The sequence below is a fragment of the Perna viridis genome, chromosome 3 (assembly GCF_037379345.1).
Source record: "Perna viridis isolate PV_CMFRI_1.1 ecotype Kerala chromosome 3, ASM3737934v1, whole genome shotgun sequence".
Lineage (NCBI taxonomy): Eukaryota > Metazoa > Mollusca > Bivalvia > Mytilida > Mytilidae > Perna > Perna viridis.
This window is the reverse complement of record NC_142447.1, coordinates 58,512,944-58,540,763: the sequence shown is the minus strand read 5'-3', so window position 1 is coordinate 58,540,763 and position 27,820 is coordinate 58,512,944. Positions and strand designations below refer to the sequence as shown.

The 27,820-nt window shown below is 32.8% G+C and overlaps 2 protein-coding genes across 2 annotated transcripts; one reads left to right on the top strand and one right to left on the bottom strand.

Annotated features, from left to right (window-relative positions):
- Nucleotides 1-316: 316 nt before the first annotated feature.
- LOC148623106 (bifunctional peptidase and (3S)-lysyl hydroxylase JMJD7-like) lies at nt 317-17,464 on the top strand. The gene is made up of 7 exons (XM_088573638.1): nt 317-758; nt 1,008-1,159; nt 9,905-10,074; nt 10,672-10,832; nt 15,394-15,573; nt 16,232-16,343; nt 17,057-17,464. The coding sequence occupies exons 1-7, from the start codon at nt 499-501 to the stop codon at nt 17,333-17,335; spliced, it is 1,314 nt and encodes a 437-aa protein (XP_088429764.1). The 5' UTR covers nt 317-498; the 3' UTR covers nt 17,336-17,464.
- Nucleotides 17,465-18,432: 968 nt separating this feature from the next.
- On the bottom strand, nt 18,433-19,914 carry LOC148623105 (uncharacterized). Its single transcript, XM_088573639.1, has one exon. The coding sequence runs from the start codon at nt 19,912-19,914 to the stop codon at nt 18,925-18,927; it is 990 nt and encodes a 329-aa protein (XP_088429765.1). The 3' UTR covers nt 18,433-18,924.
- Between the last annotated feature and the right edge of the window lie 7,906 nt (nt 19,915-27,820).

Here is a 27,820-nt window from a genome sequence, read left to right as displayed (position 1 = left end):
CTATTTATCATTTAGCCTGGGAATTTCAGTGAAAATTTAAAAATGTAAAGTAATGCAAACTTGAGAGTGGCCTGTCGGTCTGAGCACGCGTGTTGATATATATGAAGATGGATCAAAATTGTTGTCAGAAATATGCAGAGGAAGAAGTTTTGATATTTTCAGATTCCAATACGAGCAAAGATATTCCTTTATCTGCTTAACCAGGGAATTTTACTTAAGGGGAAAATACACTTGCATATTAAATCATATACCAAGAACATCTGTGATAGTTTTACTACATACTATATTTATATATGTTGTTACTTCCCGGACTGTAAACCGTAACGGAGACATTCATTTGTTTCATTGACTGCTGTTAACAGGTAGAACACTGGATATTTTACACGTTTGTTATATGTGACAGGACTCTATAGATAGTGTTACAGGGAAACATCAATATTGAACTGAAACATAATACACGAGCAACTGTAACATTGGTCTGACGTGGAGTGTTTCAGTATGGATGTGCTAAGAGCAAGTATATTCTTCGGTGCTACATTTTCCTCCTTCAAATCTGACAATGTTAAAATACCAGGACACTTAGAACCTATCGGACATCATCGGAAGCCTGAGGGTGGTGTAACAATACTTAAAACATTTCCTTTGCCTACAGACTTCTATGAAAATTATGTTGCTAAAAGTCAACCATTTATTGTTAAGGGTGTACTGGAAAATGGCGAGTTCCCGGCTTACAGTCTCTGGACTGATACATATCTAAAGTAAGTTTCAACTTCTATTGTTCAGATATTTATTTTTATTTAGATGTTTTCGTTTACTAGTACTTCCTGTACATATGTTTGTTTCCGTTTTCTTTCCTTTTTCTTTTTTTTTGTATTGATCCCGTAAAATCGTGATACCTTGGACAAACTATTAAATCACTGGCTGATCATCTAATCAAACCCATTCCAGTTATTTCTATGACACACAGTCAGTGTATAGATATGCAATTTTGAATCTTATATTGATAGCAAACAATATGGAGATATCGATGTTGATGTTGAAGGCGGAAAGAAGGAAGACAGAAACGCCAATGCTTATGTAATGCCTATGACAAAGTTTCTACAAGTTTATAACAAGTCAAGTATCTACATGGTTTACGACGTTGCTAAATCCATGAAAGGTATGTAATTTTAATAGAATGGGAACAGGGTTTTATTAAGAAGACTGAGCGGTTAACTATTGCTATAAATTGACAAACTCTAAAATTATCATTGGTTTAATAAAAATAATTTGTTTAGAGGAGGACATTCTTTTGAAGTATACTAGCAAAATATATACAAACAGGTGTATGGAACCATTTAGAAGTCAAGTTCGTTCAGTACTAATATAATTATCATCTTTAATCAATTTAGATCGAAAATCAGAATTGATATAACAGTCATCAGAGCCTATAGATTTGTAAAGCCCGTTAGCATCTGCAATTATCTTACACTACCGCAGTAAAATAGTCAAATTGTCATACCCCATTGAGGTCCACTATGCAGTTATTTGTAATATATCAAATTTAATTCCATGTTATTTACGCCAATAAACAAACCCAATATTTTTAAAACAACTTTTACTGTGAACTTAATAAGATGATTAATTTGATTGATCCAATTAAAAGTAGTTGATCTTTAACCTCTTATCAATGTCTGTTTGTCACTGTCAATACATTCAAGTTGCCTACCAAAGCTTTATTTACACGCATAATAAACCTTTAGATGTTAAGCTAGAAACGAAAACTTTACGATCGAGATTATAAATAGTCATCAATTATAGAAATTGGGGTATAAAGAGGAAGGATGAGTAACGACTGGAAAAGTGGATCTAAATATCTGGCTGCATTGCATTTGGGCGCAATTTAAGAACTTACTACCTTTCAGATGGGCGCAAAGATTTTGAATCTCCGCCTTTCAGATGGGCGCAAAGATTTTGAATCTCCGCCTTTCAGATGGGCGCATTTACATTTAACTATAATAACAGGTAAGGTCAATAAATTTGACAAATCATATGAAAAGGTTAAAAAAAAACACGTACGGTAAATGAAATGTGTTCAAAAGATTAAGAAATGTACCGTTTTCATTATATTTACATCAACTGTAATAAATTTTCGAACAAGATGGATGTCTTAGTGTCCGAGACGAACAAAGGCAAGAAGTTTTTGATTTATGATAGATTTACCTTCAGAACTGACTGCGTTTTGAAAGAAAACGACTTGTCTTGGAGATATAAACAATAAAACAAATTGTAAGGAAAGAGTTCGAACAGATGCGGAGTCCAAAGTTATATTAAAGCCAATGAATAAATAAATTAATATTAAAACTATTATTCACTTACACTAGCTCTTGAAAATCCCATTTAAAAATGCGCCCTTACGAAATGTACATGTTAAAATATCATGCACCCATTTGAAATGTCAATGCGCCCTAATGCAATGCATATACAAAAAAAAAAGAGCAGTGAATCAGATCAAGAACATTTTTATATAAAGAAAGGGCTCCGGGCTATTATTTGCCACTCTTTCGTTAATTTAAAAAAGGGTAGCATAATCCCCGAAACTATCCTATTGTGTCATCCACTGTATCGTGTATCTTTATTACCGTTACCGCCTCGTGACATCGAAAGCCCGGAGATGACAAATAAAAAAAAATAGTAAAAACTTTGCAAAGACGATGGCATAGGAATTTCGATAATACATTTCTCAGGAATAGTGACAGTATGTGGTGTGGTGATATTGCTTTTTGTAATATCATTCTATTTGGCTATTTCGCCCACAGGTATTTGGGGTCGGGATTTTTTATTAAATCCCGACTCCAAGTACCTGCGATTATGATAATAGAGCTGTAGGTATTCCAAGGCATGGTTTCACAAAGCATTTGTAAGACTTACGTACACGCAAATCCTTTTCAACTGATGGGACTTACATGCACGTAAGTTTTGTGGTTCGATGTCCAGCCGTCGATTTCACAAAAAGTCTTAAGTGTGAAGTTGATCGTAAATTATGACGTCACAACTATTTTAGTTACGACTTTTTTTTAAATTGACGTCAGGTCCTTAAAAGTGCATGGCTAGTATTTCCTGCATCATACATGATTATAGAAATTATATTATTAGACTTTGGCGTTAGTTTAATGTATGTGTATCTGGGACTAGGTGCTCAGAAACTGCGCTATTACATGGCACATAAGTGTCTTTGTGATAACTTATAGCATTTGAGCTATATAGCTTAACAACTGATAAATGTAGCTAGTTGAGAGCTACATGTGTCTAATGATATGGTTCATTTCAATGATTGTGGCTTAAGTTGAATAAATTGATAGTTTCGACCTGGAGGTCGATACTCTGAATTCCAACTTGAAAATTTAGAAACTAGGAAAGGATAACTAGTAGTTTGTAGTTCAATTATGCAGTTTTTCGGAGAGTTCTATATGTTCCACGTTATAATATGCAAACTGGCGCACTGCTACGATTCACGTGAATTTTGGTGTGTGTGTTTTTTAAATGTCATTCGTAATCAGAATGGTGAATTTAAGAATAAATCGAAGAGTTCAATGTTAAATCCTTACAACAATAAGCTTTGTGTTTAGGCACATTCGAATTCGAGTTCTTTCCATTTATCTCTCTTTTTTCAATTTGACGATTATTTGAGGCGTATTCGAAGCGTAAATATTCAACCGATTGGTATAAATTGATCCAGAACACGAGTATTTTGATGTGAATACAATATAAGTACTTATGTACTGTGTCAATTGCTATCGATTGAGAACTCACAAAAACATTCTAATAATGAATAATAATGAATAACTGTATGCGTATGTAAATACTAGCAAGGTACCAGTTAGGAACAGTGCACATTTATTTGCATGTATGCAAATGCACACACGGATGCAAGATTATTATTTAGATAACTAATATTCGAATGGAAATCAGAGAGATAAAGACAAGACAAGGGGAAACAGACATTCATACAACAGAGAAAGTGAAATAACAAAAAATAACGCGTATAAAGAAGCCAAAGTAAATGAGCAACCCGGACTCTACTAAATACTGGGAGCATGGACTAGGTGCACCGGTAGGATAAGCGTCTCTGCCTTCCTAGGAACACCCACAGATTTGCTTATAAAATGAAAGGAATGTTTCCCATACGGAGTGAGAAGTGATAGTGTTTGTCGTATTGTTTTGGTCACGAGTTTTCCGTCGATCTCTAAGAATATATGAAGATGACTTCATAGTGTCTGTAGTATCTTAAATCGCAAGCTCTTTGTGGTAAATGCGATATTTCAAATCCCCGAAACTAGGATTGTTTAAAGACAATAAGTCATCTACACAGCCAAATGTGCCACATATGATAATTGTATGTGCTCGATTCATATGATAATCGTATGGTAATCATATGAAAATCATATGATATCTAACATTTGATTCTCATATGTTAATTTTGGCTTGAAAACATATGACAATCATATGTTTGTGAAAAACCTATGATTATCATATGTGATTATCATACAGAAATGACAAGGGATGTGTTTTTGTTTTCAATTTTGAGAAATTTAAAGAGAAAAAATCGTAACCAACGGCAATTTTTAGTTATTTTTCAATAGGACATTTCATGAATACCCTTAATCATTTTTAAATAAGCAGGTTAAAAGAATTTAAAAAAAAAGATAAGAAAGCTTGTTTTTAAACTTTCAAATTTTGATAAACTTTTCTCATTTCATGGTTATTTAAAAGGCCGATATCATTTCTGTTATTTGTTTTATTTTTCTAAACATGCATTTTACTGATGACTCGACCTTTATTTTAACCATGAATTATAATTATTTTGTTTTTATAGGTATATTCAGTTTATATAGTGACAAACATTTTTTTACCATTTGATGAAGTTGAAATATTAGTTTTTGGTTTCGTTTAGATCCGATTCCACTTTATTTTGGAAAAACATTGAGTTAACATGATGTTCTATCGATTCTATGCTCACAAAAGAAAATATGAAAATTTGATTTCGCCGGAAGAATATTACCTGATAAAACATTTTCTATGGAGATGCACGCTTAATTCCAAAACGTTATACTGACGGTCAATCGGTTCATGGAAAAACTACGTTAACTACTTCTTATGCAAAACTCTCTTCATTTTCTGTGTCAAAAAGAAGGCAACTGTACATAAAAATTATATTAAAACATGCGAGAACAACTTAAAATTAACATGCAATAATGATGTATTCACGTATTGGTCATCCCCAATACGTGTACATATATTCAATGTCCTTACACAGTACAACTCCTGAGGTTATCAAGTAAATTCATTAATTAAAATGGCATGGAATGACTTTTCTAGTAGCAGTAAAGTGAAAAACTTCTATGACAGTTACGATGGCAACAGAGTTACAAAAAATATATTTTTGCTTTCCACACGTACATACATGCATGAATGACTTCATATAGTGAAAACAAGCAATATTGGGCACCTGTGTTTTCCATTTTTTTGGTTGTTTTTGGTCCTTACATAGAATTGCTCTTAATGTGCCACTGAAAAAGAAAACTGGGTAAAAAAGAGGATGTGTAGAATACTGAATGATAGGACCAATCTTTAACTGCTTAATTTTTTATGATGCAGCCATTTTTTTCCGATGTGCTCAAGTTTACCAATTTCGTTTTTTTTTAATATTTGCGCCAGGGACAAAACCGGGAAGTTTCTTCAAGTCGCTCGGGGCTACTGCTGCGGAGACAACCGAGCCATGTCGGGCTATCATAACAAACGTATGCAGTTGCTGTTCGCAATTAAAATATATATTATTGATACATGTGTGTAAATCCCGGGGTGAATGTAATATTCAAAAGTGGCCTTTACCCATGCTCATTCTGTGTTATTGGTAACATATAATCATAATGCACATTTTAGGTATTGATGGTCAAATTCCCTTTCAAAACAGACATGGCGTGCGTATATACAGTATAAGTATATATTGTTATTCTATCGAACAATTTGCACTCGTTAAATGAAGGTATACGTGAATAAAAACTTCGTATGGTAGAGACTTAGAAGTGGGGATGGAGTGTTCCATCCCAAACTTTTGAAAAAAAAGTGATCATTGCTTATTTCTGAATATGAATTTCTAATATTAAAAAATCACTCAGCAATAATGCAAGATCAGTCACATTTTTTAATATTACAAAATGATTTTCTAATATTAAAAAATCGTAGTTGAATACAACAAATCCATTTTCTAATATTAGAAAATCGTTTTTTAATATTAGAAATTCAATCGAATCTGAGTGTTTGCGATTGTCAATCTCCACCACAGACCCACAACCTTGACCACCCTTTGGGTCTCGCATGGTCGGCCTTTTTGATATTGTCCAACCCTATTTTTTATGGTGATATTCTTCACAAAGCATGGAAAGCTCAATACTCACCCAATAAGTTGACTAAATGGTAAAGTAAATTCATTCGTATGTAGTTATAAAATGGTTAAAAAGCATTTTTGGTATTAACATTGACTTTACATAGAAACAAAAGATAAGATAGATGAGATAGTTTTATTCACTAATCATGGACACTCTCGGGACTCATATACAATGCAAATACAATGATTACACTGATTTTAGAAAACTTTGTGAATACAATCTAACCAAGCAAGTTGGGATGTAGTCTAGTATGCTCAAGGCTTGAATATTTCATCACTGCTTTAGTAGTAAATAAATTGTCAATTAGTTTTTGTTTTGTTTTGTTTTGTTTTTATTTTATTTATTTTTTATCTTAATAGCGTTTGACTCTTTTCCTACGATTTCATACGTCAATGAACAATTCAGGCAAGTTATTAGAACATCTGTGGCATCGTAAATTTGCAACCTTGCATCGATTCTAGAGTCAGAGTGTAGCTTAGACTCGAACTCGTACCGCGGTGACATCTATGGCAACACCGCCTGCACTAAGTCCAGGGCCCTAGACCACTCGGCCAGCTAGGCTATAAAAATATAGCTTTCGCTGGCCGGGTCATTCCTCCTCGTAGGATGAATCTAGAGCTGTAACTTAGTACACGATGTATGGTAGTACGGGACAGTCGTCACATTCTGGGACGTTGTATAATATTGATTTGTTGTGAAATGCATCATTAATTTGATCCTCTATCCTATATAATAACACCTAGATGAACTGTCCCTTACTACCATACATCGTGTGCTAAGTTGCAGCCCTAGATTAATCCTAAGAGGAGAAATGACCCGGCCAGCGAAAACTATATTTTATATAGCTATAAATCGTAGAAACAATCTGAGATTTTGAAAAGGCCGAGGTATTATCTTTTTACCACCTTTAATTCTTGGATACACTATATTGTATGGGATTCGACTAAGTTCGACGTGGTGTCGTTCTTACACCTAGCCCAATCGTTTATTTAGCACCATATAACTCCCGTGCGACATGTACATTATCCAAAGGATATACGCCATGTCCTTCTTTGAGTTGCCACCCTTTGTTAATCCGGACACGTTACCTTAATCTGAATTGGGGCGAATCAAGATTTATTTGGGAGAATTTTTTTTTTTAAAAGCTGGTACTAAACCCCATGCTTAGTTCCTAGTGGAACTCACTCCTACATGACATAATAAAAATATGAAATGAATGTAATTAAGATACGTTTAATTCTCATTACACAACTGACAATGATAGAACAGAGTAAAGTCAGATTCCAAAAAAAGTCTAAAACCTGATATTTAGAGGTTAAACCATTTCACATTAATACGTAACGGTTTACTAAACTGATATTACCGTATAAGATGAAATTACTACAATATTGGGGAAATTTGAAAATCCGAAAATTTCCGTTTTTTTTTCTTCAATATTTCGGCTTTTTAAACAGGCAAATGCGTATTGTCATATCATAAATATTCATTTTATGCATGTACATGGTTTAAAATCAATGTGATCTCAAGTGTGTAAAAAGAATCGAGTAGATGTAAAATTTTATAGACCCATCTTGTAATTGGGCTGCAAATTTTGATCTTTTTTTGGCAAAATTGGCGCATGTGCAAACGACAAACGACGTCAACCGACTATATTTTGATATCCTTAATATATCCGAACCGAATGACATTATCCAAATTTAACTTGACCTAAAGTCCTATCTTGGGGAAGTGGAAGACTGGTTTTGACCGCAGTTTTTAAAGGTTGGTGGTCATCTTTAAAAATGCAAGATTGAGGTGGCTTACGGTTTTGTTTCAACAACCATATAATAAGGTATAACCATGCAAAATTTGGTGCTTGTATCTTATTTGAAATATTTTGGTGAAATTCTGAGGTTATCCACTCCACTACACTTACCAGAAACCTTCATAAGAATAGTACAAATACAATATTTGCTGTTAGTTTTCGTATTTTTTTTAAACCAAAATAAATTCCCGACCCCAAGTACCTGTGGTTAAAACCTGGAATGAAGTTTCCCAATTTTTTAATTACTACAATATCTTCATTAGTCATCTACCAAAATATATTTGGATGTTTCATTCTTACAATGTTGACAATTGCCCAGTGTTTATATGACATTTGATTAAGAAATGAAGTTCATTTTATTTCACTAAACAGTGTTTGGTATGATATAGATTGTATCCTTGTTGTATAACTTATCATGTACCGAAGAATTAGGATTTTTATAACTTTTTGTAGTTTTAAACTGGATGTCAATTAACTGCTAGTGTGTGGCCTTGACCTGACATTTTTCATCCCTTTTGGGTTGTTGTCTTTTTGACATATTCACCATATCCATTCTCCTTATATATCCATTCTCCTTACATATCCATTCTCCTTATATATCCATTCTCCTTACATATCCATTCTCCTTATATATCCATTCTCCTTACATATCCATTCTCCTTATATATCCATTCTCCTTACATATCCATTCTCTTTCTTATATATTGTAAATCTTGAAAGAACTATTTACTGCAGAAGATGTTAGTAATAAAGTATGGCTATACCATGTATCGGAAATGTATGTCTTTTCTCGTCAAACGTATAGGAATAAAATGTGATGTAAAATTACACACTCAAAATGTTTATTTTACACTCAATACCCAAACTTTTTATTACGCACTCATTTTTTTATTCGGAAATAGGATTTCAAACATGCGCCAGAATGTGCTAAATTGTACAGAGAAATGTAATTTGACGCGCGAAAGTTTTGCGACTTATTGTTTTTGCTGTTTTCTTCTTCTGAACGTAAAGATGTCTGAGCGATTACTCAGAGACATTTCTTTGATTCATACCATACTTGGCTCAAAAACCAAGCATGCTTATGGGGTGTTAATGCAATATTCGAAATTTCAAAATGACTGCTGATTTCAAAATGGTCGCCAAAACAAAACCCGCAAAAAATGAAAAAAAAAAACTATAACATTAGTGGAACTATTCAGTTGTGTGAAAATTACTCATATAGCTCTTCTTTTTTTATAAAGCCGCCATTCTTTTCATTTTTTTTTTTTTCAAAATCGGCAAAAAAATTCAACATTGTTGCATTCCAATCAAAATTGATTACTGCGGTGAACATGACATTCTGAATTTAATGGCGGCTTCGGATTTATCAAAAAGCCGCCATTTTTACAAAATGGCCGCCGAAATTGACAAAATTTCAATATCGTTGGATTTCAATGAAATTTATTTCAAGGGTAAACATTGCATTCTAAATTCAATGGCGGGTTCAGAATTCGATTAAATCCGACCATTTGCCGGTTTTGGTGACATTTGTCTTTTGCATGCAAACACAGTATCACTTGTTATTATTTATTCTATAGTTAAAATTATTATTATTATTATTATGTTCTTGTTGTTGTTGTATTTTATTATTATCTTGAAGTTTATACATGAATAAGTAACTAGCATGTTGTAGGAGACATTACAGTACCAATATCATTACAATGTGGAGGATTGCAGGATGTCATCAAGTCGGTTATCGTGTGGTTTAGTAGCGGAGGTACTAAGTCTGTTCTACATAATGACGGATTGGACAACATCAACTGTTTACTGGACGGCAGCAAAGACCTAATCATGTACCACAAAGTAAATGTTATAGAAACCATGTTTAGCTAAATAATAGTCTGCAATTTGATTCTTAATGAAGTTTATAATGACTTAAAAATAAGCTTCACTGTGACTTAGAGTTTCCAGTATAAAATACGATGTTAGTTTGTGAACTTTTTTGGTAGAGCAGCTATAATTCTGTTAAGTTTGGTTTTGTTAAACTATGAAAAACTATTACAGGTGGGCAGCTGAATATCCCTTTAATTATTAAAATACATGAAGTAATCAGTTAGGGCCTACGGAAACTGTTTTATATAATAATAAAATGTGGAATTTTTATAGCTGAAATACATTTAATGCGCCTCAGAATCCATTTATACTTTTTATTTAGGTTTAGAGTGGCGAACAAAGATATAACCACTCATGACTAGTTGAAATGCACTGCTGAAAATTGTTCTCGTTACATTTTCATAAATTTATATGTGTATGTAAAAATATCTCCTTTTGTCTTTATATCTTGGTACTATTATTTTAGTGTAGAGTGTTTTCTAAGTGTGTTGAATACATTTCAACATTAAAAAGCTCCACAAAAATTAGATGTGTATTTCATAATTGCACATGTCAATGTCATTTTAGAAATACAAGGATGATATAGAAGCAGACCATTTTATGAAGCATGGAGCATACAGTCAAGTTGACGTAGACTCCGTCGACATGAAAAAGTTTCCAAGGTTGCGTGATCTTCCATGGCATTTAGTCAATATTACCAGAGGTGACTGTTTATTTATACCATACCAGTGAGTATACTAATATCTATTTACCATGTATTTATTTAAACATGATAAATATTGGGAACTATCAATATACTAATAACTATAGCACTCGCATATATACCTATCACACCTATACATAACTCCGGGAAGTAACTGGTATACGCGTATTATGCTTCTATCTACGCGTATATCACTGCTATATCAGAGATCGCCAAAAGGTCTGCAACAAGTGTAAACACACCTTTGAGGTGCATGAAATTTACGGTGGGGTTTAAATCCTTGTTCCCATTACTCCTTAGCTGTCAAATTTGGTACATAAAATTATTCCTATTTCGCCTTAGTTAGATTTGGAGTGAACTAAACCGAAATGGAAACCTGCGTAACATGTTGTAATTAAGTACTACTTGTGCATTTATAGCGATTCTAATATGACGTGCATCAAAGCTCTTTAGACCACAGCCATCGTAAATCAAAGACTAATCGTCAAATATTCTATGCCACTGATTTTGTCTTGCTTTCAACATCCGAAATGGCACGAATGCGATATGGTCTAAAATTGGGTGACTTTCGCTAGAATCTTGGTTTCCTTGAAATGTTTACTCTTTCGTGACCGCGATGACACGAATGTTTCTCAATCAAAACAACTGGACTTGCGGATAATGTTTTCGTTCCACAAGTTTCTCTCAAATTTTAGCGATCTTTAGGTAGCTTATGATTTACCTGGGAACCAGATTAGGAATCTGATTAAACAACTGGCGGTGACTATATAGGTCATAAACATTATCAGGGTCCCCAAATCTGCGTGTGTTGCTTGTATGAGAACGGACGTTTACATTAAAAGATGAAATGATCGGTTAGCATTGAACTTAATGTAATATTACTCTGTCTCCGATTTAGACACATGTGACTATATAGGTCATATACATTATCACATATATTGTGGCTCTTATAATGTTTATGACATATATGGACAATTGTAACGAGCCTGTGTCTGAAACGGAAACTAGGTTATATTACATTAATACTAACCGATCATTTCATCTTTTCATGTAAACTACCTCATATAAGCAAAAAAGAAAGCACACATAGACATGTGTATGATATTTTAAAAGAGGTACAATTTTATCTCATAAGAAGCTAGAATTGAGGTAAATACGGCACCGATCAGCGTAATGTGATGTAGTAATATATAACTATTGAAATCATATGCGTCGGTAAGGTACTAAAATTACAAGTGCAAGAAGACGACTAAAAAGTGATGACCACGTGACCAACATTTCCTGCTTGCGACACACAGCTGCGTCTTTTGAAAATATGAAGAAACTAGTCCTACTGGAATCGAAAAAAAACACGGAAACTCCATTTTTATCATTATTTTGCCACGGGCTGTCCGTTTTTGTCGTTATTCGTTCCCGCATTTCTGGTTACTAAGTATTTCATTTCTTTTTATTTTGTGAAATGAGTAAGTGGAATTATACGTAGTTTGATTTAGAAATCTTTTAAGAACTGGCTTAAAAATTTTTCTGATTTTTTTCTGATTTTAATCACTTGTTTCCTTAACATTTGATGGATACTGTTAACAATAATTGTAAAGAACAAGAACAAAATTTAAAATGATGATATGAATGAGCACTTTGGTAATAACTTAATTCAAAGAAGCACATCCCATCTTTATAAGCATACATAAAATAAAGAGCCAAATTAACAAAATCGCAATGAAAGAAGCATGATTCCAGCAGAGCAAAATTAAAAGCAACAGTGGAAGACAGGCTGGGCTTAGCAGCACAATTGTGAATGTTTATAGAGCATATAGAATAATTAGTGAAGCTTCAAGATGGTGAGGCCACATCTCCAAAGTTCTCCTCACTGAAGTAATCAGACTGAAGCCGGTGAAACACTAGCATACACTGTACCTCAATGCTTAAAATTTTTAAATGATTTCAAGAACAAAATTGCAGCAAGTTACAAAGCTGTAAGTTCAAGGAAGTAAACTTTCAATGATATGATGTTTAGCTTGTTTCAGTTGATTATAAATTATTTATGCTCCCAAATAAATAATGTCAATTTATTGATATTGAATTTGTAATTAAAGAATATGAAGATTACATGTTTATACTATGTAAGTACTTTTGAAATAAATTCATTTGTTTAATTCAATCATATGCATATACAATCATTAAATTTATTTCAGTAAAAATCTCAGCCCCCCCCCCTCACTAATACAATGGTCGGTGCCTAAATATTAATGAGTTGGTTTACGCGTTCGTATTCGTATTTATTCAGAATGCTGTAATTTTGTATCGACAGCATATTTGTTTAGTGTGGTAGACGCGTTTTTCAACAAACGGTCGACATTCCAATGGGAACAAATTGTGCTCCTCTACTTGCTGGCATATTCTTTTGCTCTTATGAGGCTGACTCCATAGCTGATCTGATCCGAAAGAAAGATCACCGTTTAGCTAGATCCTTTAATCTCAGTTTCCGCTATACAGATGACGTATTATCGTTGAACAGTCCTAGTTTCGGGGCTTTGATACATCACAACTACCACAAGGAACTTGAGATAAAGGATACTACAGAAACAGTGAAGTCAGCCTCATATCTTAACCTACACTTAGAGATCGATTGTAAAAGAAAGCTATGAACCAAAATTTACGACAAACGTGATGATTTTTCATTCAGAATTGTCACCTTTCCTTTCATCTGTAGTAACATCTCTTCAGCACCTGCATATGGAATTTTTATATCACAACTCATACGTTATGCCAGAGCTTGCCGTAACTACGCAGACTTTCTGTTAGGCTTCTGGAACAGGGTTTTGTTGTCATTACTACAGAGGTTTTGTGGTCGTCATCATGAACTCGTGGCTCGTTACGGTGTATCCATCTGCACCATAAAAGAACTGATTTGTTTAACGTGTCATAGTTTTCCTTTCCTCTTTCGTCTACCCCGGACTTGACTTTTTACGAGCAACTCGACGGTTGTTTCCGGAAAAGCAGAGGACGCTTACCCTACCGGTGCACCTAGTCCATGCTCTCAGATTGTAATGGAGTCCGAGTTGCTCATTTACTTTTGTTACTTTGTATGTATAATTTATGTTCTTTGTTGTGTTTGTCTGATTTCCATGTCTGGTCTTAGTCCCTGGATTACATTCTTTTTGTTTCCGCTAGAATCTTGGTTCCCTTGATTACTCTTTCAAATTTATTTATTTAAAGTTATTTTTAAGTTAATCCGTATGTATGCGCGGGGGAGCACGTAAATATATATATATACGCATAAATAAATGCATAATACATGTATCAATCATTACAATATACGTGTTAAAATCCATTCTTTTTAATGAATTAACACTAACATGCGTATATTTCCCACACCGACCCGGAAATATACGACAAATATACCTCTTTAGCGAAGTGGGCATCCCATTATATCCGTAAACAAATTTAAAGGCTAGAAACCACTAATTCCACTTCCCATAGGCTTCTATGCTAATTTCACTATATTCAATGGCTTATCTGGACTTTACCTTAACTTTAACCTGCAGAGGACTATATATCAGCATGGTTGTACGCATGTCAGCTCCTCAGAATGGCATGTGGGGTTAGCAGACTTGCAGTGCAGTACTGGTCATCAGGAATGAAGGGTCTATAAATAGCATGGGAAATCCCAGTGTTTTCACAAGATAGGGGTATATTTAGAAATCATTATGGAGATTAGGCTTCACATCACAAAAAGCAAAATGAACCTGTATAATGTTTTTCCTTTCAGAAACTTTAATTTTTAAAATAAAATGAGAACTTTTTTCACAGCACTATGAGGAACAGGGGGTAATTTCTGCGTAGGACTATTTTTGCGTACGTTCCAAATGCTCATTGGTCTGTAACCTGAAGTCGCACAAGAATAACTGATTCAAAAATTTGGGACATGGGAAAAAGATGCGACAAGATTGAACTAGTTTGATTTGGTCCATCCATCTCGTGCATATAACAAATATTCAATAATACGTTATGGAACTCTATTAATAAAAAGAGGTGCGAGTTAAGCCAATTGTGAAATAGGGAACCCAACAAACCAAGCATAAAACAAATTACGCAGCACTTACTAGCCGTTACTGACATGCTTCCTCCAGACCTGAAGGACTGTTCGAAGGATTATATAGGTTATGTAAGTCTCGTCACGTGACTCCGTGATTTCATGAGAATGGGTCCTCATCTCCCATTCAAATGCATAGATATTCGTCATTAACATAACATTGAGTTCAATGTTAATAACAATAAAATGCAGACCGGTCCTCGGATTTCAATACGTTCTACATCTAAAATTCCGGACGGAAAACTGAAACTAGAACGAGACTTACAAACCCTATTTCCCCATATATCACACTAATCATGATGCTTCCTTATTTAGGCTTTAGTATAAAAACATTAACTATGCAAGAAAAGCATAACCGTGTCATGAATTATGTAGATTAGAACAAAAAATGTTTAATTCGATATAAAAGGCACTCCTTCAGCTTCGTTTTAATAATTTTTATGACCGTTTTGTATATGATATTTAAAAATCTCATATTTCTTCGTTATTTCAGTTGGTACCATCATGTATATTCACATTCTGGTCGTAATCTTGCTGTGAACATCTGGTCAACACATCTCCGTTGGTTCAATAGAACGGATTGTGAGGGTAAAGAGGACAAGCTTAAACCAGTACCTCTCAGCAACATTAACGTCGACGATGCCGAAGAAATGTCACCTACAGAAGAGATTCGGTAATATTTTCGTAAGCGTATTATAAAATAACATTAGAAAATAAGGTTAACAACCAAATTGCCGAACATTAATCTGATCCATAATCAAGTCGAGTCCAAATAAAATCTGACAAAATAGATCTAACACCACCGGAGTAACTTGTACCGCAATGGTCAGGTCTGCTCAAATTTAAGATACAGAGAAATGTCTTGAATAATTTACTAGTGCCAGTTGATTGTTGTTCAGAAAAGTGAAGCTAGTCATGATTCTTGAATTGGATTAAAAATGAGTTACATCATAATTTGTATACCTTCAGTTGAGATGTCAAGCGATGTCCTCATAATTTAACTTGGACCATATAAACGATAATAAGAAAAACACTGCATGCCAACAAATATCAATAATGTTTTACCTAACGTTGAAGTATTTTCCGAGTACTCTTTCATTTTTTATTGGGTCCTTATTTTAACATTAATTGAAATTAGATTTTTTTTCAAGCATTAGTTATAGTTGGTGACATGTAACGAATCAGATCTCAGGCTTTTGTTTTATTTAGATTTCATGTTCGATCTTATTCCATTTTATGTTTTAATATTCAAATTCAGTGTTGCATTAGGCTTATTTCACACCCTACAGAAAATGAATGAAAAACTAAAAATGATTATTTCTTTTTACAAGGTATATGTTTTTAGATCTATTTGACGACATGGAAAATGTGAATCCTACGGAATTTTTATCTGGAGTTCGAAAGTATGCTGAAGGGGACATACCAGATGAAGTTTTATTAGAGGTAATTATAATCTACATACAGATTTATTTGATCCTGGTGTGAATTTGTGTAGTTTTTTATCTTTCAACAAAGCTGATTCGGTCTAAAACAGGCAAAGCATACTTATATTTATTAACCTTAGCATACAGTTTAAGAGTCAAATAAACAGTCATACACGGTCTATCGAGACGGTAAAAAAAACCTAAGGTTCAAACCACCCTTTTATCATGAATTGATATGATAGCTGTTGTGATCATTCTAAACTTGTGGAAATTTTAGAAAAGTGTCTGACAGGACAGTTTAGGGACGATTTTAATTAGACGCCATATTGGTCGCTTTTGTACAACCAAGCTAGAGTCATTAATGAATCCTGATGTCTTTCTATGTAGTCTATTATATCATGGATAGTGAACTATGACCTTTTTCAAATTTCTGGGGTTTTTTTTCGGTGACAAACTCGATTCCGGATTGTAATTTTTTTGTCTTTCGTTTTTGGATTTTGATATTTGGCATGTGGGTAGAACACTCAAGGGTGATGTGTCATGTACCATGGATAGTGGCGTACGACCTTGAACTCAATGTCAAACCCCTGTTTTTTTGGGTATATATGGCTTGATTGCCACGGTCAGACCCACAGAGATGAATTCCATCTCAATAATTTTTAGTTTATCGTAATCGTCAACAGTTTACATATATAATATATAATATATCATTTTTTTTAAAACTTTTATCAGATATTTGAAATAATTGACGAAGACAAAAATCAAATTCTAACAATGTATGAGTTCCACATTTTTGACGTCTCGGCCATCATGGAAATTATACCGGATATGGAAATGTTGTTTGGAAAAGCTGAACCACCTGCCGACATTTACAATAACAAGGAAGCAGTTGTTCTCACCAAGGAAGATGACGTCGCCTTTTTAATGAATGACAAGACCAATGCAGGAACAGAATCTTTGGACGCGGATGCCAATAGCATTCTCTCTAAGTCTACAAAGGAAGAACTCTAAATGGAAATAAAAATTATATATCGAATGGCATGAATTTGGGAAATTTGTCTCCGTAAATTCTGTGCGACAGGTCTAACTTCACCGATAGAGGCTTAGTTTTTGTAATAAAAAGTAAATTTGTTGGTCTAATCACTTTAATTTTGGAATAATCCCTGTCCTTTTATTTATGGTTAAGTTCTGGGAAGGGTTCCATACATCCTTTAAAATAAAAGGATACAGTTAAAACAGAGCCTTTGAAATAGTTTTGTTATTTTTTTGTTTTTGTTTTTGTTTTTGTTTTTGTTTGTTTTTGTTGCTTTTTTACTTTTTTGGTCTTTTTTTTTGGTTCTTGTTTTGTCTTTGTTGTGTTTGTTTTGTTTTTTGTATCATTTAATATTTTGCATTAATTCACTTAATTTTAGCTATATTCTGCACCCTATGTATATAAGATTAATTGTTATTTATCTCCCCGACTGAAAAGTAAGCGGATAGCAATATCTTAAATGCAATTTCCTGTAATATGCTGGGTTTCTTATAGTAACTATATGTCGACAAACTGAATGTTGCATGATTTGAAACAAAAACTGGTCACACGCATGCCATGAAATGTGTAACAGCTGTATAGTTGTTGACTGAACCGGCATCCTTGTTTCATGATAGTAAAATAGTTACGTGTAATTAACACACTTATTGAAAAGCGTGTTTGGAGTTCTGCTTGTTTTGTGTTTATAAAAATGTGTTCAAATATTTTAGTTGACTCATTTTCTTTGCTTTGTTGTTGTTGTTCAATTACATGTTTTTTTTTTTTTGGTTCTATATTAGTTCAGAAATTTTTCGAACGCGATATAACTTTCTAAGTCTTCTATTTGTTTTACGTTAGTTTTTTGGTAAGTTTTCAGCGAATACGAAATTCAAAGAACCAACAAATTCCTTCCATCTGGAAAACATGTGATTTTTATAAAGGAAAAGATGTATAATTTATAGATTCAATTTGTTAATCTATGAACCAGTTTTTTTGTTCTTTTATAGACGGCTAACTTTGGTTATAATTATAATGGTTTTCTAGATGGACATGTGGTGTTTTATGTTATGTTAAGTTCAACAGTTTAGTTTTGTTATTTTTTTAATATTTTGAGTAAAATACTCATTAGTAGTAGTTTTTGTGTGTCTAACTTGAGGTCCATTGCGACGGATCTATGTCGTGAATTATTTGTACTTCGTTGTTGTTGTTTTTTTCTGAACGATGATAACCATACAGTCGATTTCATGAAGGATTGTAAAAGTAGCGAGAAAAGTAGGAAACTAATTTTTTTTCAAAATAACTGCTTCGAGTTTCATTAATATTGTTACGGAAGTAAGACAAATAAAAATATTGACAATTGTTTAATACAAATTGAGCGCAATAACACGCCAACCAGTGACATATATACATATTGCGTATATTATTACAAAATAAAATAACAAAAAAAACTTTCAACATTTAGCACAAACAAGAAATAAATATTAAAACAAATAAATATTTTATGAAATGTCAAATAAAATCTCATTACCTCACTGGTACATATCAGTTAATGCTATAAAATGTGTCAATCACACACACTGAGGCAGAGTTATTGAGTAGCCTGGAGTCTAAGTTGACTCGGGTATTGTGGCGTGCAGTACGAACTTTGCTGTAGTGACGGGTAGTTTGACAAGTTGTTGGCAAAACCCGAAGATAGGCCTGTATTTGCTGGTGGTAAGGAATGCATGTTGGTGCCAGATAAATACGATCCTCCAAGTGAACCTGTCAAAGAAGATCCGAACGATGATCCGAACGAATTGCTAATATTTCCCGGGTTATAGTAAGATGAATATGCTGACGATGATGTTGAATTCCACGAATCGGATTTTGGAGGTAGTCCATATTGCTGAGCCTGGTGGAAAGTTGGTATTGCGGGAAGTGGATATGGCTTGTAACCTGATGGCGGTCCACCGTATAAATTAAAATGTCCATAGGATGAAACATGTTGGATATGAGCTTGCTCTTCGGTCTGCTGTTTCTTCAACTTGAATCTTTTTGCTCTACGTAAAAAACTTCCATTCCCAAACATATCACCACATCCGGGGTGTAAGGCCCAGTAATTGCCTTTGCCGGGACGTCCAGGAGCGCGGGGTATTTTCAGGAAACAGTCATTAAGCGATAAGTTGTGACGAATTGAGTTTTGCCATCTTTGTTGGTTCTCTTTGAAGTACGGAAAACGGTTCATGATGAAATTGTATATTTCGTTCAATGTCATCATACCAGAGGTAGAACTCTCTATTGCCATTGTAATAAGTGCGATGTAAGAATATGGTGGTTTTACATCTGCAAAGCGTCTTTTGTGCTGAGACAAAGTTGTAGTTCCAGAATATTGCGATGGGTTTTCCTCGTCTTCAGAATCTGACGAATTAATTGCACCGCTGTCACTCTTTTGTTGGTAAATGTCCTCACTACTAGTATCACAACTTCTTTCTGGTACTTCTGGTCGAGATGTTGTCTGCAGGAAGCTGGAATCTGACAGCATGCATGATGGATTGTCGTCTGATACAGCGAATTTATCATGAATATTTTCCATGACCATTCTGTTTTACTTGCAGACCACGAGTTTTGAAGTTTATAAAACGTAAGTTCAATATTTTATCAAATGTCCAAATATTTCCGAATATATTTTTACAAAACAAATCAGCGACACACAGTGTTTGTACAAGCAGAACTTTTGCTTCTGAAAAAATATTTTGACCAAGGTCCTTTAATGAGTAAACGAATGGGACTGACGAATTCTGATTGGTTCAGACTTTTGAATATACTTTTAACTACAATAATTGACTTAGAAATATTCTTTTCAATTTTTTAATTGCCTAATAATGGACTACATGTAGATTAGCCATTGGTCATTTGATTGACAGATTAGCCCCGCCTACAGTCCAAACAAGTGTTATGACATGTAACGGGACTTAATCCTCCCTGGGGCTTACTACCTGTAGAAAATGTCATTCAAATTCTTGAACAAATAATTATGTATTTTTATGGTTTACTTTTTAATTTAAAATTATTTTCTTATTAAACATTATCATTACTTATAAATATTATTTAGCGTTAATCATTGTTTAAAACAACACAGTGATTTGTTTCATACATTTTGAAATAATAATTAGTCTATCTGTAACGCTACACGAAAATATTAGGTCTTAATCAGAAAATATTTCACCAAGTCATTCAAGATTTCCCGTGGTTCCATATTTGTTCACGCCATTCTATGACCTGTGTATGCTTCTTGTTAACTTCATGTGTAATCATTTTACTATGACATGAAAATAGATATAAATAACGTTGAAGCATGTTTGATGTTAGTTTTCTTTATACATCTTCTTATCCTAATACATGTACATGTATGTTTTCCCTATCGTTTTTTTTTTCACGTCTTATCGTTTGGTATCTGTAGTTGTTGAGGTTTGTCTTATCGTTTCCTCTGGTGACCTTCTCATTATAATAAATATACATATACGTAGCTTCACAAAGAACCCGTTAAAAAACAACAATTGTAATCTATTATATCAGTGACGTACTGTTTATCTTCGTCAGTCATTAAACGTTGAAATAAAAGCATTCTATCGAAGGAATTTCAAAATTTTAAATATGCAGTCTTTTGTAACTTCTCTGTACCATTGTATCTTTAATTTATGAACACCCCCACTCGATTTTTCAATGACTACATGGCACAGAACCTTTGTTTCTTTAATGTTATGGTCTTTTTGATAAAAAAAACGGCTGTTTTTCAAATAACATTCTTCAAAATGTACCGGAACAAGATAAGGTAAAACTAGGAAAAAGAATATGAAATAATACCACATTTTTTTAGAAACTAGATGTAGAATTACATCTGGTAACACAAAAATGAAAATTTTATAAACGCGAGTATTTTAATACATGGTACAAATGGTTACAGGATGTTTGCTTGTTTTTTACCAGAAATAATCTACACAGCACCGTCACCCATGTTTAATTCCCCCCACAGAATCTAAACAAAATTACTTTAAAAAAAAAAATAATAATGGAGCAATTTCACAAGCGATTTAAAAAAATACTATCTTACGAAAGAGAAATATCTAGAGAATAAACCATTATAAAAAGAAAAATTATTGAGTCACAATTTATCCATTAAAGCAAGCACTGTTTTAACGTCATTTTTTCTATTGAGTTCAACCTATTGTTGTCATGTATTTCAAGTTATCTTATCAAATCTACAACCCTAAGATACTTATAAACTTTCGTTTTGAAAGATTTTGATATTTTGGTATTTTACCACTTCCAATTATAAGGTGACTTATAGGTCCAAAAGGAAAGCCCGGGTGTTTAAATATACTCATATGAATGTATACATAAATATCAAATATGTTAACAGCGGTCACTATAGAGCAGAAACTTTGTATTACTAATATTGGTATCATATAAACCCAGCTTAATTTTGGTTAAAGAGACAACAGGGTATTGAAAAAAGAAGGCAACAGGGTATTGAAAAAAAGAAGCAAAAGAGACAACACGGTATTGAAAAAAAAGAAGCAAAAGAGGAAACAGGGTATTGAAAAAAGAAGGCAACAGGGTATTGAAAAAAAGAAGGCGACAGGGTATTGGGAAAAAAAGCAAAAGAGACAACACGGTATTGAAAAAAAGAAGCAAAAGAGGAAACAGGGTATTGAAAAAAAAACAAGCAAATGATATGTCTTTATGTCTATAACCCGATAGAACTATTGAATTGGTTCTTTTTTTCTCGTTTTTTTTTTCTAGGATTTTATCGGCAAACTTGAAAGTAAAACCTACAATCTACTTTAAGTGTTTAATATTTACTAAATCCAATTACTTTTTATAGGATAAAGATTAACTTCAATTGTTTACACGACAAACAAATTACAAAATTATGTAAATACAAAAAGTGTACATGGGATTAATTACGATCAGTCAGATTAAATGTAGAAAGTCAATTTATATTGGGATTATCGGGAGTAGAAGTGAATTTTTTCTGTTAAGTTGAGGAATTTACACTTTTTTGGGCGGCGGAGTACTTTGTTACAATACAACATTATATTAAATTTCAAAAAACTTGGAAAGGATCAAGGGTATTTCAGATACCGCCTAAGTTAATGTGTTTTAATACTCTCAAAAACTCAACAGAGTCGAACATACTATAGTAAATCTCTTTTGTTCAGTGGTACAAGATAGTAAAGGAAATTTGTTGTCTATATCCTAGTCACACACACATTCAGATGAATAAATATACAAGAATGTAACCAAGACAGAGACTAATGAAATACTTAGGTCTTTTGAAACTGTCCTAAGAAATGTATTAGGTCATTTCTTAGGACCAAAATTAGGATCACCTTTGTTCCATCTTAGGACATATCAGTTAACATAACGAAGCTATTTTAAGTAAGACTATCTTAATAAAGATGCTTTGGTTGTAAGACTCTTACAGTATAACAGTTAGTACTTAATTATAAATCCCTTATGGCTTCACTACTTACGTAAATAAAAACAACTTTGTATTCACTATATTTTAACGTTTAAGTTAGATAATACCTATTTCTTTAGGCATCTTTCCTATTATCTTGCAAATTTAGGTAGATTTATGTATTTATAAAAAATTAAATGTTTGTATACATGTCCATTTTTTTAAAAAATATTTTAAATGTTTATAGGATTAATTTTAAGTAAATCTACATACGTTAAAATAACGAATTGGATACCTTTACATCTACGTCTTCATTGACTTTATATTGGGCTGTCAAAATAATTGAAAGCTAATTGTAATCATGCAATATAAAAATATATTTGTATTTTCCAATAACAATATTTCCATTCCGGCAAAGGAAATAAAAGATCCAGCATAACAAAATGGTTAATAAGAAGATGACAAAGACTTGGGACCATACTAAGACATACTTTGTTCTTCGTTAAACAGTCCCCAGATTTTTATTTTTCCGATAACTTTTATTATTTAAACGATTGATAATTTTGTTTGCTAAAATCGTTGAATGTTGGCTCGATCTAATAGTTGTTAGATTAATAAGGAACTAACTTTTAAAGGAAACTTTTTCAACAAAGATAATTATGACTGGGCGTTGTTGTAGGATAGCCTTAGTTGCATTTTGTTTGTTTGTTTTTTGTTTTGTTTTAATTGTGTCGGTACTCTGGCACTACATTTATCGATGGTTTCTATATAACCGATGTGTTACTCGATGTAATCAGTGTAAGTGATAAGTCGAAGTTGCCTTTGTATATCATGTTCTGTTAATTACTCAGTGTGTAGTGTTTTATAAGATTATATTTATCAAGTTACTCTATTCTTTATTGCTATATGCTCCCAGTTTTTAGTGGAGTCCGAGTTGCTCATTTGCTTTTGTTGCTTTGTATGTGTTAATTTGGTTATTTCATATTCTTCGTTATGTGTGTCTGTTTCCCCCGCTTGGTCTTCGTCCCTGGATTACATTCTTTTGATTTCCGCCAGAATCTTGGTCTCCTTGATTACTCTTTACCATATATATTTAGGTTCATTGCCATGACATAAGTAATATTGCAGATATAATTACTTTTTTTGAAACATAAATGTAAACTAAGCATGTAAATATATGATTACAATATATTAAAGTACCAAGCAGTGTAATTCTATTCGATTTTTTTTTAAAAGGCTGCACAATTGTCAGATATTCTACATAAATTAGATAACTCCAAGATTTAGCCCGAAATAGTCTCACGTTGCAGTGGTTTAATATCATTATCGGACAACCTCTGTATAGTTTGTTAATATGATTAAACACTTCTAACTGGATTATAATAATAATTTGACTGTGATATGATTAAAAATGATCAATTGTAATTTCCAACGGTGAAGGGTTCGAAAATTTTACAACTGTGATCATTATAATAACGGACTTTTTTTTAAGTTTACGTCGCCCGACGTTTCAGGAAGTAATACTAAAATTAGAGAAGAAGAATTTCTGGTATGTCATGTCATCTGCATTGGAAAAAGAAATGTCATTTGTGATCCTATGACATCTCGCACTAGTAATTACTATCTATTCGACTACTTATCGATACACCTTTTGTGTTTTAGACGACACGTGTTGAAAGTTGATATTGCAATTATAGTAAACAAGTGTTTTCCTCAGGCTATCTTAATGTTCCATTGACCGTGAAATTACTTTAATTGTTCATCTTAATTCAATATTAAATCATATTACTTTTTTGTTTATTTAGTGATGAGTTTACAAATTACAAGCTTAAACTGGATTTGTGACATAAGTATTCTTCACTTTATTTTCTTAACAGTTTCTATTTGTTTTAACGATATGTCAAAAATCCAACCATTGTAAATAAACAAGTTTTTTTTTTTTTTTTGCAGAAAAAACGTTTAGATATATGCTTGTTCTTAATTTTTAACTATTCTAAATAAGAAAAAAATGCGATTTTTTATTTTTGGTTTAAACTTTTGATTTAAATGTCCACCAAATTTAATTCTAAAATCCTCTAGTCATTTTATAAGTGTACCAAGATGGCTTCGGTAGCAAATTCATGGTGTTTTTTTTAAATCGATTTTTTATGCAGAATCTATGAAACACTAAAAAAAATATCGAATGAGTGAATATACATGGAAACCAGATGGCATGGTCTTTTATAAATAGGTGTGATTATCAAAAGTATTACGACAAACAGTAGATTTATTTTAGTAAAAAATGTGAGAAATCTAACTATGTAGTTAGCACTTGTTGAGATTTCAGATAATGGTGAGTTGGTGCGATTTAATTATGATATTAAACGGCTCTGTTAAGGCGACATATTTTCAGTATTTGCAAACGGAATCTGACCATTGTCCGAGAATCTTGGACAAATACGATCACTATTCTCCATATATTATCAATGTCTTCAATATTTACATTTTTAATCAGAAAAGAATTGCTAAATCACAGATTGTGGGCAAATATTTGTCCAACTTTTGAGGTTTTAAATAGAAAAATTTCAATTAGTTAAATCGCTGTAACAATTCGAAAAATATATTATTGTAACTGCTCGTTAAAGAGACAGGAGTGTTTGTTCCATGATTGCTTCTCTATATTTTCTTGTGGTTCCCAGGCCCAGGTGTTAGATTGAAATGTGTATTTAGAAATGACGAAGGCTTCAAAAATGGTCTCAATAAGTTTGGAGTATGTTTGTTCTGTCAACATTGACATGATTTAAAAACATCTGGGACTATGATGACCGTTGATGACACCCACAATATTGTTGTTCCGAACGGAAATCTTGTAAGAACACTTCCGTTTTAATGTTAACTGTCTTGTATTTGAATCTTCTTCTACGAGTCATCAGCTATAAAATATATATGTACTATATATAACGTGGAGACATGACTCCTAAATGGAAATAGTATCGATCCATCGTAATAATGATAAGAATTGTATGGCAATGAAATAGTACTTTTACATAAAGCAACTTTTTACAAAGGCATTACCAGACATTCAAGAAAGAAAGGCTCATGCAATCTGAACAATACTCTCGAATCAAGATGTGTTAAATTTATTTATTTTAAATATTTCTTCTTCTTACTAAACATATATCAGTATTATACATATAGTTATGGAAAACCGCTTTTAAAACTTTTTGTTATTCTATCGTAACGTAGGCAGACCCAAAGGCGCCTTATGTGCCCCACCCTTTATGAAATTGAAAAAAATACCGATGTTATATTTTAATGTTAAACTTACGAGAGAAAAAAAAACTGAGAAAGCGATGTATAGTTCAATAAATAAATCCAGTTTATTAGTTATGTAGAATTGTTTTATTAACACAACTAAATATGATGCTTATTTTTGAAAACTTTGTCTTGAAAATTCTTGAACCTAGATTTGAGCATGATTTTGTAAATCACTGGATCCACCATAATACTGGGCTATATGTTTCATTGGGAGAAGTTTGATTTGTGACTACCGAAAATAAAGGAACAAAATCACTGGATATATATGACGGAAAATATTGTCCGAGTTAGTATCAATATTTTTGGCAAGTCCCCACCTGATTTTTATTTTAATCTATTTGGAATCTAGGCTTATAAGCGAAAATATTTTGAATCTTAGACAATTGTTACATGCAGACTTAATATTCGCTACAGGGGAGAGCTCTCTTTCGTGGGAATCAATTGATAACTGATCATGCGGAATAGCTGAAATTATTAATCTCTTATTTGTTGATTTATGACAATTAAGAAATTTGGAGGTTAAATTCCTTGATCAAACAAAGTCTTGTTACTTCAGTCGGGTTATTTATCTGTTGAAGACTGCAGATACGAAGCAATACATTCCAAACCACATCACACTGTGTCGTATATCAAAAAAAGTTTGACTGGGGATGTTAAAAGCTCCATCTTTCACTTGCAACTGACTCCACTCATGTTTGCTCTCGATCTGTTGGTTTTCTCTCCCCTTGAACTTGAGTTGAATGTTTACGTTAAAAGAGACAGAAACGGCTGTGGTCGGAACCACTACCCAAGTGCCTGTGATCATAATTAGGAATTACCGTTTTTGTCAAAAGATCCTAATAATCATGTATCCTAACACGCCGAATTGTCTATATTTCATTGTATAAAAATAAAACCCGAAAAAAAAAAAATAAAGTAATAGCAATGCTTAGTTTTGTCAAATCATGGAACGATTAGTCAGGTATTCGTCATCTCACGACTATGGTAATTAAAATCCATTTTAAATGCTTTCATTGGTTTTAAATATTCAACTATCAAAACAAGCCTTCTTGCTTTAAGTGATTTTCTGGCATCTAGACTGGCCGTTAATATTGCTTTTAAAGTCTATATTTTTATAAAATATGATTATTGACTCATAAAAGTGCCAATGCCATTCACTTATTGGAGGTGAAGCTTTTGTCGCATATTTTGAACTGGAGTATTACGAAACAAAAGCAAACATTTGGTATGTAGCACCAGTGAATTGATTGGCTTTACACGAGTGTCACTGTGTTTGTTTGTACAGCTAAATTACTGTGAAATCTAGCACAACTCTGCTCGAATAATACTCGATTTGTGTAAATACTTATGGCATGTTACAATATTAGAGATAACAAAAATCTACAAAATGAAATAAATATCAGATGCATGTTCATGCTTTCTTTAACATTTTTATTTGCCGTTGAATCTTTCTTTATTTATCTTTTATCATTAGGGGAATCAAAAACATCGTATGTTACTTAGGAAGAACGAATAAAGCAAAAACAACAAACGAAAATAAAAATAAAATAAAATAAAACAAAAAAACATTAAAAAAATTCTGAATATCTTATATAAATGAAAGCAGAATAAAATGAAAATAAAATTAAGTGTGATCTGGGTTTTGTTTATATACTATAAATAAGAACGGCGTTTTATTGGAAGAGAGCTCTTGAATTTCAGGTTAATTCAGATGTGTATTGTCTGTTAAAAAAGTAAGCCAAAT